At 47.8% G+C, this 14,802-nt stretch overlaps 2 protein-coding genes across 9 annotated transcripts in view; one reads left to right on the top strand and one right to left on the bottom strand.

Moving 5' to 3' along the window:
* Nucleotides 1–673: 673 nt before the first annotated feature.
* Nucleotides 674–8,471, top strand: Tp53inp2 (tumor protein p53 inducible nuclear protein 2). Its single transcript, XM_057781779.1, has 4 exons — nt 674–856; nt 4,003–4,177; nt 4,583–4,874; nt 5,186–8,471. The coding sequence occupies exons 2-4, from the start codon at nt 4,054–4,056 to the stop codon at nt 5,436–5,438; spliced, it is 669 nt and encodes a 222-aa protein (XP_057637762.1). The 5' UTR covers nt 674–856; nt 4,003–4,053; the 3' UTR covers nt 5,439–8,471.
* Nucleotides 8,472–9,454: 983 nt separating this feature from the next.
* Nucleotides 9,455–14,802, bottom strand: part of Ncoa6 (nuclear receptor coactivator 6) — an 87,786-nt gene continuing 82,438 nt past the window's right edge. For all 8 annotated transcript variants that reach the window (XM_057780376.1, XM_057780378.1, XM_057780375.1 and 5 more), the window contains one exon: nt 9,455–10,002. In XM_057780376.1, coding sequence (XP_057636359.1) covers nt 9,959–10,002 — 44 coding nt within the window. In that variant the 3' untranslated portion in view covers nt 9,455–9,958. The remainder of the gene's footprint in view (nt 10,003–14,802) is intronic.

Below are 14,802 nucleotides of genomic sequence, written 5' to 3'. Positions count from 1 at the left end.
GAAATAAGGTGTGTTTAAGTAAACGGTCTGGGGCTGAGCTGTCTCCAGGTCAATGTTTATTCAGCTTAGAGCAATTTTTTCCCAAGGCCTCCTCTGGTCAAATTTCCCGTCAGCCCCACCAGCTCCCCGACACGCGCAGGTGCTCCTTTGTAACTGCGGAAGGGGAAAGGTCCGCTTTAGCCCAGCGAGGGAAAAAAAAAAAGAGATGGGAAAATAGAAAACCTGTAGGAATGACACGAGACAGAAGAGGGAGAGCAGGCAAGGGCAGAGTGGGGAACAGCAGTAAAGGACAAGGAGCGGGGTAAAAGGGACTTACAGATGGAGCGTAGTGGGGGTTGGGGTCCTCCTGTACCCCCAGGAACAGGCTGGCACGTGCGGAGCACTGGGGAAAGGGAAAGAGCAAGGCTATGTGCAGAAAGAGCAGCGAGATCAAATCTTTGTGGAAGAATGGGGGGTCGTTTTCAGTGCGAGGTTTGTGGGTGACTGGGGGCAGGGAATTCGGGCTGTCACCTCCACTCAGCCCGAGGTTCAGGGCGCAGATCCCGGGCTTCGCCACCCGCTGGCGAACCGCGGAGGGGCGGGGAAAGAACATTCGACGCCTGCGATTGGCCGCCGCTCCACGGCCGCTGACGCGAGCGGGCGGGCCCCTTTGTGACGTCACAATCAGCTGTTGGAGCGTTCGGATTTGTGCCGTGGAGCCCCGGCGCAGCGGCCGCAGCAGCTCCGGGCGTCGGACTGAGAGCCCTGCAGTCTCCCGGCCAGTCCCGGGTATGCGGTCCCGGCTGTGAGCACCGGCGCCCCGGGGACGCCCGGCCGCACAACTACCTCAGCGCACCGGTTGCCGGAGCCGCCCCAGGTGAGTCCCGACCGCGGGGCTGGGGGCTCCGTGCACCCCAGGACACGCCCTGCGCCCCCCTCTCCGGTTCTTTGTCTGTCTCCGCCGGCGGCCGCTGGAGCTGCGTTCTCGGCTCCCTATTGGTTGCCCCAAGCCGGTGGGCCGTGACGTCTCTTATTTGCATATGACATTGAGACGTCACCAAGGCCAGCCCCGCCTTCCAGGCTTGCTTGGGTGCTTGTCCTCTGGTGACCCGGTGGGCGCAGTGTCGAGCCCGGCTGAGGGTTGAGAGACGTTGAAAGACTAGCGGCACCAGAGGGGACTCGCCGGTTTCCCGGGCTAATCTAGGGACTGGGGTCAGGTCTCTCACCTGCTTTTTCCTTGCGACCTGAGGAGGAAGGGTCGGACGGCACAGCTCGATCTAAGTTGAGAGTGTGGTAGGTGGATGAAGGAGGCTTCAGACTTCAGGTCCCTGAGACAGCACCAGATGGCAGTGGATGCCCTCAGTCTTCAGGCTCCGCCCCCCAACATAATAACATCCTTCTAATCCCTGACATGTGTGCAGAGCTTTAGGTGATGTCATTTTCAGCCTACAAATAGTGAGGGTCTTAAAGCCCACTTCATGGAAGGAGAAACTGATACCCAGAGAGACATAGCTTCCTGGAGATCTCAGCCAATTAGAGTCACACTCAGTGAGTGACAGGTTCCTTGACTGTGGGCAAATGCATAGTACAAGCTCAGTTCAAATAACAAGCTATATATCTACCCTATCTTGGGCTCAGCACCACCCCGATTTGATAGGGTGTTTGTCTTCTCGATTCTGGACATTTTTTCCAGGAGGTCTCTAAAGACTGGGTCCCTTTCAAGGCCCTGACCTTCTCTGCCTTCTCTCGACTTAGAACCCAATAAATTGCTGTAGAGCCCAATAAATTGCTGTCTCCCAGCTGTTTTGACCACAGAAAGGTGAGTCACTAGTTGCCTGCCTCCAGCTGTCTCCGGGGCAGATGTTGTTGAGAAGGACTTGGGAGTTCCCTCTATTGGCCTCTCATCACCTTGTCAGATCCCAAGCTGTCAGCTGGGAGGACCCAGACCTTCCCTAGTGCAGTGACTGTAGAGCTTCTGCCAGCTCCCGAGTCTGCTTCCAGAGGAGCAGAGATAATGTGTCTTACTTTCCAAGTGAGTAGCTGTGGAGGCTGGATTTGGAGCCTCTTCCCGGGTTGGGGTTTGGTCAAGAATGGCCTGGGCTAGGGGTGACTTAGGGCTCAAGTGCTATTCTGGGCACAGCTGCTGTAGCATTGAGGGAAGGTTCTAACTGGAGCAGAGCCAGGAATCTGAGAACCAGGAAGCCAGCAGGCTAGGAAAGAAAACCCAGGAGGCTCTCCTAGTGATCGAGGGGGAGAGGGGTGGGCAGTCAGGGGTGGGCTGGTTGCTGCCATTTCTCCTGGCTGTCACTGACTCCTGTATGATCTCCACCAGTGAGCTGCTCTGCTCAGCCTCTCCTACCTCACTCAACATGTCAACGGTCGAGGCTCAGTGCAGGGCCAGATACAGTGGGAACCCTGAGAAATGCATGCTGAAGCTGGAGACCAGGGTCTCCACATCTTTCTGTGGACAGACAGGAGGGTGACGGCTGGAGCAAGGCACTTGTTTGATCTCCCTGCCTCTTGTGCACCCTTGTGTTCTTGGGTATTATCTCTTGAGGCTTTTCTGATTACATATACTCTGCACTGCCTCACCACCACTAAGCTGTAGCTTTTTGGATAGATTAAGGTTATCACTTTGAGGTCTCCATTTCTAGAACAGGGGACTTCCTTGTCTTGATCCAGGGAAGAGCCATCTGAAGGCTTGGGTCTTAGTCCAACCCTTGTGTTTATCCTTCCAGGCTCCTTGGATCTAACTACTTCCTTTTCCCATCCTCTACCACTGACGTGTCTTACTAGGGCCCGCCTACCCAATATTCTCTGTCTTGGCCAGAGATGCTATCCTTGGACAAGAGTGTGGGGAAAGGGGGTTAGAGTAGGGGAGGGTCTGTAGGCATAGGCTCTTACACCTCATCTGGAATACCCTTTTGAGGGTTGCCTAGTCCCATGGTGAGATTGTTGCAAGAATTGTGCAGTTTCTTTTCAAACCACACAGGGTCCTATAACTTCTTGGTCCCTGAGGCCAAAGATTGCTGCTTAGGAAATCTTGCTGAAATCTAAGATTTTTTTCCTAGAAAAATACACCTAGACACAGTCATAGTTATCAAGTTAAAAGTGCCTAGACAGACACGCAGAAAAGACAGGAGTGGACTATAGTGATTACGGATGCCACCAGCTGTCTGGATTCAAATACTACCTGTATCTTTTTACTAGCTGTGAGACTTTGGGCTTACCTTACCTATCTGAGCTTTGTTTTATTTTTCTCTTTCCTTTTCTGTTCCCTTTGACAGGATCTCATATAGCCAAGGACTGTTTATTTTTTTCTAGGTAGGGTCCCATGAGGCTCAGACTGGCCTTAAACTCACTATTTAGCCAAAGCAGAACTTGAGCTCCTGATGCTCTTGCCTCCACCTTGCAAGGATGACAGATGCGGCTCATCACGTCTGACTTTGAACTTTTTGATCCTTTTGTCTCTGTCTCCCAAGTACTAAGTTACAGGCTTGTGCTTTCATACTTTGCTCCGATTCTATGCTTTGTTGTGAGGACTACTTAAGGTAGAACAGATGAAGTCGCTTAGTATAGTACCTGGTGCATGAGTGTTAATCTTATGATGGTGACAGTAAGGGCAGTTTCTTCCCTCGATGGAAATTTCCTATTTACTTTTCAAAGTCCAGCTTGGCTGTTCCATCCTCTAGAGACCTTCCCTGGCAAAGCCTGGTCATATATATCACTTCTTCCATATCCCCAAAGCAACCTGTAGTAATGGCAAGTTTATTAACTTATTGGATGCTTACTGTGTGTCCTCAGGCACCTAGTGTTTAATTCTTATTAGGGGGCTACTGCTCTTGTTTGACAAACAAGAAAACAAAGATACAACAGTTTCCTAAATTCACATCAGAAAGTCTACTGAGAGCAGAAAAGCACACACAAGAGCCTGCCCAATGCTTCTCCATTATCACTGCTCTGGGTGCTGGGGGCTGGAGTAGACTTTAGTCTGTGGTTCTAATATCTTTCTCTGCTTCCCAGGTTTTTGCACTGCCATAGGGCGCCCCCTTGAGGTTGCTTTACCCGCTGACCATGTTCCAGCGCTTTACCAGCCTTTTCTTCAGCACTCCTTCGCCTCCTGAAGACTCCAACTGCCCCGGGGCCTTCGTCTCAGAGGAGGATGAAGTGGATGGCTGGCTCATCATTGACCTGCAGGGTGAGGCCTGACTCAGGGGACCAGAACTCTGATTCCTGAGCCTATGTAGGCACCCTAAGGAAAGGAGGCCTTGCAATATGGAGGGGAAAGAGCTGTTTGGAAATTGGAGTCCCCCTAAGCTTAGTGGGTCATGAAATTGAGGTAGAGAGCATAGAGGTGAAGTAACACAGACCCTTCTCCTGAAAGCCTTGTCTGTCTCCTGATTTGCTGGGGCTTACACCTGGGACCCCCTAGGGCAGCAGGATATGAACCCTGGCCCTCAGGTGCTCTCTGGGCACGATGGACAGGGCTGCAGGTCTGACTAACGATGCCCTTTCTCTCCCCATCCCGTGTCCGGTCTGTGTGTGTGTGTCCCACTCCCGCTGCTCCCTCTCCTCCGCATACCCCCTTCCCCACACCCTATAGACAACTACACAGCTCCCCCAAATCCTGGGGCCTCTCCTGCTCCCGCAGGCCGCCCTCCACCCGCACCCTCCTTGATGGATGAGAGCTGGTTTGTTACCCCTCCCGCCTGTTTTACTGCAGAGGGGCCCGGTCTTGGGCCGGCCCGCCTCCAGAGCAACCCCCTGGAGGACCTCCTCATTGAGCATCCCAGCATGTCCGTTTATGTCACCGGCAGCACCATAGTGCTGGAGTCTGGGCCACCTTCCCCTCACCCTGACGCTGCCTTGCCTGATCAGGACCTCAGCGATGATGGGTGAGTGGGTTGAAGGACGTTGAGACTGCCCGCCTAGTAGGGGTCACTGATGGGAGAGAGGCGTGGCCTTATGGCTAAGGTGGGAGTTGGGAGAGTCTTAGCTCCAGGGGATTGGGACCGGCTTGAACTGCTAGGCCAGAGTGCAGAGTGTTTTGATTAGGAGTTCGGTTTAGCTAAGAAACACCTCTAACTGGGATTGAGGGAAGAGTTGGTACCCCTCAGTTAGGGCATCATATACTCCGCCCAGAAGAGACAGGGTGGGAGATACCAGCCCGCTGTCCACCTCTAACGTTTGTACTCTGTCCCTGCAGAGAGTTGGCGCCTGCCCGCCAGGAGCCCAGGGCCCTGCACCACGCAGCTGCTGCTATGCCGGGGCGAGCTGTGCTGCTAGAAAAGGCCGGCCAGGTGCGGAGGCTGCAGAGGGCCCGGCAGCGGGCAGAGCGCCACGCCTTGAATGCTAAAGTGCTACAGCGGCAGAACCGCGCTCGGGAGAGTCGCTCGCGCCGGCCCAAGCACCAGGGCAGCTTCATTTACCAGCCGTGCCAGCGTCAGTTCAACTACTGAGCGCCCCTGCTGCACCTCGAATCCCCCGCAGTCTCCCGGTCCCATCTGCCTCTTCGGCAGCAGCCAGTGTGCTGCTCAAGGGGTGTCCAGGGTCCGCCTGCCTCCATCTGGATACCAGAAGCTCCCTCCTTCCTAAGTGTTTGAGGTGGGATGATGGCCCTTTCTACTCCCTGACTTCTCAGTTTCTGAACTAATTCACCTTCTAGCCTCTTTCATCCCGGGTCACTCTCCTCATCTGTTTCGGATTCTTCACTCCCACTCCTACTCTGCCGTGCTTCCTTTTCAGACCCCTGCGCTTGTCTCTCCCCCTCACTTTTGTCCTCCTAGCCCACCCGCTTTCTAAGAGCCTCTCCCACCGTGACTTGGCGCATTCTCCACTTTGAGCTCCTCCTTTCCAAGACTTGCTCTTTTCCCTTAGGAATTGCTCCCACTCCCGTTCCCTTTTTCCTTCCTGCCAATTCCCTCCCAATCCTGACCAGGTACAACCTGCCAGACCTGGGCCATTGTTCTTACCCTGTAGGCAGGTGTCAGACACAGGGTTTTGATTTTAGGTCCCCCCCTCCCCCCGCCCTGGGGGCTGAGCTCCTTGGAGCTGCTGCTTAGGCCTGGAAAGTTAAAGTATGTGGAGGAGGACCGAGTTGTAAGTTAGATAAGGTGAAGGGAGTGGAGGGAAACAGGCAGCCTATTGGGAGGTGCCGACAGGGACAGATGGGAGGAGAAACAGTAGCGAGCAGGGAGGGCATAGTGCTTGGTCAGAGGAGCTAAGCCCTGGGGCCTGCCCCCATTTCCTTTTCCTATAATCCTGAAATCTGTCTCCCTTCAGGAGCCCTTCCCTCCCCACCTCCCAGTGAGTCTGGAGTTCGAAGGGCTTGTACCTTGTCACCTTACCTTGACATGCCACCCCAGGAGTAGAAGCTGGGTAAGGCCCCCGACATCCTGGCCATCTTTGTTCATATGCCCAAGGTGCTAGAATTGGCTTAGGAGAGACACAGGCCAGAGGGCTTCCAGGCAGGGAAAAGGGTACATATCCCAAGAATGCAGAGGGATGATGCTGAAGGACAGTAACTTTGGGGTAAAGCCATCCCCAGACTGACAGCTCTGCCTTCATCTTGCCTCTGACCTTATATTTCATACTTTGCTCAATATGGCTGGCTAATAAACACTCCTGGGTAGGAGGCCAGGAGCCTCACTGTTCCAGTTCCCAAATTTTTCTTACGGAAGTTCAGGGCCTTCAAGAGGCTTCTTGATGTTCTCCCTCAGGGCTCTTCCTTTCTGGGTGCCCTGTGGTCTCTCTTCCCTTTCTAGTTAACTATCTGGAGTTAAGGAATTCTTGGGTAGAGCACAGGGGTGGGGTAGCCAGCTTCTCCCTTCTTGTGGTGGGGCTTAGACACCAGCAACAGCCTCTTGGGATGCCCCCAAGTTGTTTCCAATTCTTTCTAGCTGTCCTTTTTTAAGTGTGTGCTCTTCCTTCCTCAAAACTTTTAGATTTCCTGTTACATATTAACACAGGTCTTCCCTTTCGCTTCAGCTCCAGGTTTCCGGGCCTCAGACCCAAACCGGGGTTGGAGAAAACTGCATTCCTACGAGGGTAAAAGTAGCTGCCCTCTCTGATGCTTTCTCACCAGGCTCCATGTGGGGATGGGAGAGGGTGTCCCCAGGATGGGGACGGAGGAAGCCCTGCTAGGGTCTCCTAGCCCAAGGATAAGTCAAACGCAAACTATACGCAGATCAAAACCTCACAGCAGCTTATTAGGGCCCTAGTAGTTGATAACTTTGTTCTTGTCCCAAGTCCTTTACAACCAGGTACACTTACTCTTCCTGCTATCAGAAGGTCACTTCCCAGCCAGCTTAGGATCGTCAGCACTTCCAAGAGCTGAGACTCCCTCCAGCCCTTCTTGTCTATTCCTCACTGCCAGATGGGGCCTAGGCTCAGTCCTGGGCAAGTGCCCATGATCCTGCTGCTGTGGGAAGTTTGATGGGGCATTTGGCTCAACTTTCAAAAGGCCTCGCCTTTGCCCTGTATTTCTAGATGCTCCTGTAGTTCTAGAATTCTCCAATCTCTCATTTGACTGGTTGCAAGGCTTATTTTTCTTTTGTATTTTCCTATAGATTCTGTAGCATTTGTGTGGCAATATTTTGAGTATAGATTTCTTAAGAACCTACACTACTCAGTCTCCTGCTCGTCTGCCTCCTGAAGCATCAGACCTTGTCATACTGTATTGACTGTGTATGTGCCTTTCACCTTGAGCATGCTTCAGGATTTTTTTTTCTTAAACCACAGAACTTGAATACACAAGGGAACCAGAATTCACAAAGTCCTATGCAACCCTAGACAGGAGGTTAGAGAGTCTGTCTTGACTGATGATTTCAGAGACCCTAGAGAAATTTGTACCAGTTTGTATTAATGTCAATACTACCAGCACTTTGCCAAAACTAAGGATGTCAGAGGGACCTGTTTCTAGAGTGAGTCCCGATTACATCAAAGGGCAACTTCCAGCTTTCTCCAGTAAGTCTGAGTGGTTCTCTTGAGCTGGTGTCACTTTCTACCCTTTGCCAGTCTAGCCCCGGCAGGGCACTGTGTGTGTGTGAGTGCAGTTTGGTGCTGTTTTGGAGTATGCCTGCTCCCCAGCCTGGAACCCTCTGATCAACTTGCTGTGACCTATAATGTCTTAGGTGCAACAAGGACCCTACCAGAGCTCCTGGGTGGCTTTCAAGATCCATGTAGCTTTGTGTGAGGGGACTGAATGCAGACAAACCACAGCCTGTTCTAATACCTTCTTACCCTACCACCTAGTTCCAAATGGAACCAACAAGTTGAGTGCATCTCTGTTGGGTGTTTTGTGTTGAGACTGGCTGAAATGAAAAATCTTTGACTGACCATGTTGTGATGTGTCGACAGACTCAAGGACACAACCACCTAGACCTGGTCATGTGGCATGCCTGTGTATGTGTGTAACAGGATTCTGAATGTTAGATTGTAATGCTATTCCTGTATGGGAGAAAAAATAATATAAACAAATAAAAATCTATTTAAAGCACATTATGCTTTCTGCCTGAGTTGAGCTAAAACTATATTATAGAAACACTATAATCTCAAGTATAGTCAAGGCAGAGGGTATTATTATTAGGCTGGCTTTGGCTCTGGTTTGTCATACAAGAGAGGAAGAGGGTAAATAAGCTCTCTGGAAAGAGACAATATAGGGTCTGACTCATAAACTGTTTTTAGAAGACCCTCTGAAGACACATATGAAGATACCTGAAATCCAGGAATGAGAGTGGAAATACGACAGACCCAGGGCCATTCTTTTAGTCCTAAGAGCTGGGTTACAGCAAGGACAAGGAGCTCCTACTTACCTTCAGAATCACACTACAACGGTCTTGCTGGTCAGTCTGAGCACTCCTGAACAGAGCGGCACAGGCACGAGGTAGCTATCTATGTTAACATAGGTAACATGGCTATCTATGTTGCTGACAGCTTCTTGCCTCTAAAACTCAAACTGATCTCAAACTTGATCAGTAGCTGAAGATGACCTTGAACTCGTGATTCTTTTTGGCTTTTTGAGGAAGGGTTTCTCTATATAACAGCCCAGGCTGTCCTGAAACTCATTTTATAGATCAGGCTGGTCTCAAACTCACAGAGATACACTTGCCTCTGGGATTAAAGGCGTATACCACCACCGTCCGGCTAACTTGTGATTCTTATGTCTCTGCTTCCCAAGCATTATGATTACAAGTGTGTGCCACCATACTTGGTGATAATTTGCAAACCAATGAAATTAGACATATATGCATACACACGCATACACACACACACGAGATCTCCAGTATGTTGCTAAACAATTCTGGTTTGTTCAAAGCCAAAAATAAGTTGGGTGAGCAAGTGCATTTTCCTCATCTTGCTGGGTGGGCATCTCAGGTGGGAAGTGTCTGAGTTACAAAGAAGGCTGTGTCTACTCATCTATGACCAAAAAGAAAAGCTTGCTTACCCTTTCCAATAACATACTTTTAAGTTTTATGACAAAGACATTTATTTAACACGTTCAATATTTCACATTGTACAAACCCTTAGATTCTCTTTATTCACTGGTCCATTTCTACAACAAATACATCCAAAACACTATATAATAAAATTATTTACAACATTTCCAAATGACAAGATTGCTTTTTGCCCCACTACTGCTATTCACACACAGTACTTCCACAGCACAATACATCATTAGAAGATCTACAAATGTTCACCCTGTACTCTAGGCTGCTTAAGAAATGTGAAACTAATAACATTTATAATGGCATTAGCTTCTTTCAATACATGGCAACATTTTAGAAGCCTTGAACTTCATTTCGCAACACCAAAAGGGCTGCTCCCCGTTACACTTTATGAGACAGGTTTCAGGGACTAGGAAAAGGATCGAGTTATTAAAATGACTAACTGTACAGAAAGATTTAAAAAGTCACAGCTGAAAATTGCTCTTTGTAAAATTCACACACATTTACAAGTATCAAGTCATCTTCCAGCTTGCTTACTTGGATTTTCTTCGCTTGGATTGCACTGCACCAGTTATATCTGTGGGGAAAAGGAAGGACATGTTCAACGAAGGTAGCAGTGCCGGCTAGGTGTCAACAATGTCTTGATTTGATATAACTGAGCCCTTACTAGGCTCTAAATCAGTTTAAGGGACACATGGTTTGAAAACAGTCACAGGCTTTTTGCCTGCTGTGGTAAGAGTGTCCCTGTACATCAGGGGCTGCCAACTAGGGAAATGTGATGAAGACCAACAAGATGGCTCAGTGGGTAAAAGCACTTGCTACCAAACCTGGCAACCCGAGTTCAATCCTTGGACCCCACATGGTGGAAAGAGAACCAACTGCCATGCGCGCCTTTATTATATTAGTTTGTGTGTGTATGCTTGGGTGGAGGTCAGAGGACAACTTGGGAGTCGGTTCTTCTGCTGGTTCAAGGATTCTGTGGCAAGCACTGTTACCTGCTTTATATCTACCCCGCTTCCACCAACCTGATCCCTTACAAGCTGTACAATCAACTTCACAGTCTCCCTCACCAACTCTCATCATTCACTGAAGCTACAGACACAACAACAGTGCTTTTGGTGAGAAGTCAGCCAGTGAGTGAATTGTGCCAGAAATCAGTCTTTGGCTCTCTTTCGTAGCCAAGCCATTATTCTGCAGTAAGGAACTCTTCTTGGTATGCTAGAGCTAAAGTCTAAGCGACACAACCTAGATCTTAGTCAAGGTCTACTGTGGCCCACATACATCAAGGCGTTGGAGGACTGGGGCTACATAGCTCTAGCAGGAGATCACCTGCCTAGCATGTCTGAGGCCCCCAGCATCTACACTGCCCCCTCCCAAAAAACCAGCACATACACAAATGGAAGCATTTCAGAGCAGGTAACACCTCCCCCAATTCTGAAGGCTGCTGCACAGGTGGCACCTGAGTGATTTACACACAGTAACAGTGACGTAAAAGGGAAAGACTGCTTTATGCTTTAATTCCTTTAACTTCCCTTATATAAATACCAATGTCTCGAGTCAAGCTACTCTTATCTCAGATTTAAATCATGTTTTTTTTTTTTTGGGTTTTCGAGACAGGGTTTCTCTGTGGTTTTGGAACCTGTCCTGGAACTAGCTCTTGTAGACCAGGCTGGACTCGAACTCACAGAGATCCACCTGCCTCTGCCTCCCGAGTGCTGGGATTAAAGGCGTGCGCCACCACCGCCCGGCTTTTAAATCATGTTTATTCAAAACTTTTCCTGTCTTCTATGGCACAGTACAGTAGGACCCTGAAGATCTGTAAATGTAAACATTTCTTTAAAATCTAATTAACTGAGCTGGGTGGTGGTGGCGCACACCTTTAATCCCAGTAGTTGGGAGGCAGAGGCAGGCAGATCTCTGAGTTTGAGACCAACCTGGTGAGTTCCAGGACAGGCTTTAAAGCTACAGAGAGAACTTGTCTTAAAAAACAAACAAACAAAAAAAACACAACAAAATCTAACTGACTTATTTTTCATGTTGCTACATGATAGATATTTTAGTTTCAATACAAAATAATATTTTATCTCGGTGTTTTGGCATACACTTTGTAATTACATCTGCCACCTCAGCACCTGTAAGGTGCAGGCAAAGGGTCATTGTTGATATATACAGAGTCTTACTTAGTCTTGGGGTAACCCCAATAATGTTTTAAATATCTCTCATCGAGGTAAACAATTGCTTCTCATTTATTAATTTAAAAGATGAATCAGATTCAACCATTTCTGGATGGAATGAATTTTTTCATGCAACATTACCAAGTTCAGTGTTCTAAGCAAAATTACGTTCCTTTTATCATAATATTTTGAAAATTCAGGCCACCAGAAACAGATGAGAAAAGCAAAGCTTTTACTGCTGTTCACTCTGGCCACTGTCATGGAGGCTGATGTGGTTTTTCTAAGAGGGACTAAGGCAGCAACTCCAAGCTTCTATTAGTGACAACTCCAGTATGTTTTCTCACTGGGTGGTCAGACTGCTCATGCCATGTGGGAGAGTATCTCATATTTACAAACTAGAAAGACATTAATAATGGTGTTCTTTATTTTAATTTATATAAAAGAACTGAGTTTCACACAGCACACACAACTTCCCATAATCAACTACTTATTATACAAGGTCACTTTGCAGTTCATGCTGCCTAGAACTCACTAGTGCAGGCTCTATCTTCAGGCCCTCAAGTGCTGGGATGACTGGCATGGGTCACTAACCTGTCCCTATAATCAACTCTTTATGTCCAATTTTCCACTGCAGCAAACTGGTTATTTGGAGTGAAAATATACAGGGTTTTATCTTGACATTGTTTATCCTCAGAAAAATATCTGGCCAGCCTGGTCTACAAAGGGAGTTCCAGGACAGGCTCCAAAGCTACAGAGAAACTCTGTCTCGAAAAACAAACAAAACAAAAGAAAAATATCTGGGCTGGAAAGATGTTTCAGTTGGTGAAGTGCTAGCTTGGCTAGCGTGAGAAGTTGACTTTAGATCCCCATCACCCACATAAAAACCAGGATAGCGGTGCATGCTTGTAATCTCAGTGCTTTGGAGGGAAAACACAGGCAGCTCCCTAGAGCTTGCTGACCAGATAGCCTAAAACAATTAGCATGGTCTAAGTTCATTGACAGAGCACTGTCTCAAAAAAAAAAAAAAAAAAAAGGTGGAGGGGCTAGAGAAATGGCTCAGCAGTTAAGAGCGACTGCTCTTTCAGAGGACCCAGGTTCAATTCCCAGCACCCACATGGCAGCCTACAACTGTCTGTAACTCCAGTTTCAGGGGTCCAACACCTTCACACAGACATACACGCAGGCAAAACACAAATGCAAGAGATAAAAATAAGGTGGAGAGTGAAATAGCTGATACACAACATTGACATCTGGCTTCCACATGTATGCACACACATGGAAAGAATATATATACATATATGAAAATGAAAAAATTAAAAATCTATCAATTAGGTGAACTTTAGAAACATCTCCCTCATGTGTGAAGAATCAAATGGTGCCTGGGTAAGGTGGTGCACACCTTTTTTTTTTTTTTTTTCGAGACAGGGTTTCTCTGTAGTTTTGGAGCCTGTCCTGGAACTAGCTCTTGTAGACCAGGCTGGTCTCGAACTCACAGAGATCCGCCTGCCTCTGCCTCCCAAGTGCTGGGATTAAAGGCGTGCGCCACCACCGCCCGGCTGGTGATGCACACCTTTAAAGGGAGGAAGATTTCTCTGAGTTTGAGGGCTATATGGTCTATGTAGCAAGTTCCAGAACAGCCAGGAACCTGCCTTAAAAAAAAAAAAAAAAAAAAAAAAATCAAATGATGTATCTGAGACTTGGACAGAGGGTAGGGAGAGGAGGATAAGCAACATCAGTCTCCACCCTTTTTATTCCCAAATCAATGAATTAGAATACTGCCTTTGAGTACAAATCAATGTATGAGGCCCTCAGTAAAAGTGGTGATTTTTTTTTATAAAATGTCTTTTAGTTTCACCCCTACAAAGACTGAACTTTTGACAGACCTTACAGCAAAATTAATAATACCCCTTAAAGTAATTTAAGACTATTTACATTTTATTTTATTCTTTTGTTTTAAAGACAGGGTTTCTCTATATAACAGCCCTAGTTGTCCTCGACCTAGCTCTACAGACCAGGCTGGCCTCCAATTCACAGAAATCCACTGCCTTTGTCTCCTGAGTACTGGGATTAAAGGCGTGCGCCACTTACTATTACACTGTGTACTCAGAATATGTAACTGGCCCTTAAGAAAACAATAGAACAGCTGGGCGGTAGTGGGTGACACACACCTTTAATCCCAGCACTCCAGAGGCAGAGGCAGGCGGATCTCTGTGAGTTTGAGGTCAGACTGGTCTACAAGAGCCAGTTCCAGGACAGACTCCAAAACTACAGAGAAACCTTGTCTCGAAAAGAAACCATATCTTGAAAAACAACAATAACAAAAAACGAAGTAGAGCCGGGCGGTGGTGGCGCACGCCTTTAATCCCAGCACTCGGGAGGCAGAGGCAGGCGGATCTCTGTGAGTTCGAGTCCAGCCTGGTCTACAAGAGCTAGTTCCAGGACAGGAACCAAAAGGTACAGAGAAACCCTGTCTCGAAAAATCCAAAAAAAAAAAAACCAAAAAAAAAACAAAAAACAAAAAACAAAAAAACAAACAAACAAAAAAAACCGAAGTAGAGCCAGTTGGTGGTGGCAGTGCACACCTTTAATCCAGCACTTGAGAAGCAGAGGCAGGTGGATTTCTGAGTTCTGGGCCAGCTGTTCTACAGAGTAAATTCCAGGACAGTCAGTGCTACAGAGAGAAATCCTGTCTCAGAAAACAAAACAAAAAAAAACCCAACCCCCCAAAACAAACAAAAAAAAAGCCAACAACAACTTAACCAACCTTACTATGCCTTGGGTTTCCCATGCAATCAGTTTTTACAACCTAAGATAAATGCATAGCTTTAATCTTAAATACTCTTCTGTGCTATTGGCACAGAATATGTGTGTATGTTCACGGTATGGTAATCATTTGCTGAAAACAGCCAACAGGTTGAAAACCTTAAAACAAATACCCACCATAAGTGCTGCAAACATGTGGCTATAGGGTGATGATGTAAAGAACCCCTCATTTCTTTCCCATGCCATGTTTCCTGTGCTGTTCAATAAATACAGAGGTAAGTCCTTTGTTATGGACAAGGACAACCACTGGGGCACAGATTCAGACTCGCACAATACACTGATTACAGATAGCCAGACACTACAGACAAAAGACAGGGAGAGAGGCGGAGAATTCAAATTTGGGTTCACTCTTGATCAAATTAATCCAAGAGGAAGTGGCT

The sequence above is a fragment of the Chionomys nivalis genome, chromosome 9, assembly GCF_950005125.1.
Source record: "Chionomys nivalis chromosome 9, mChiNiv1.1, whole genome shotgun sequence".
Taxonomy (NCBI): Eukaryota; Metazoa; Chordata; class Mammalia; order Rodentia; family Cricetidae; genus Chionomys; species Chionomys nivalis.
Note: the sequence above shows the minus strand (reverse complement) of the source record. Positions and strands in the feature narration are given on the sequence as shown.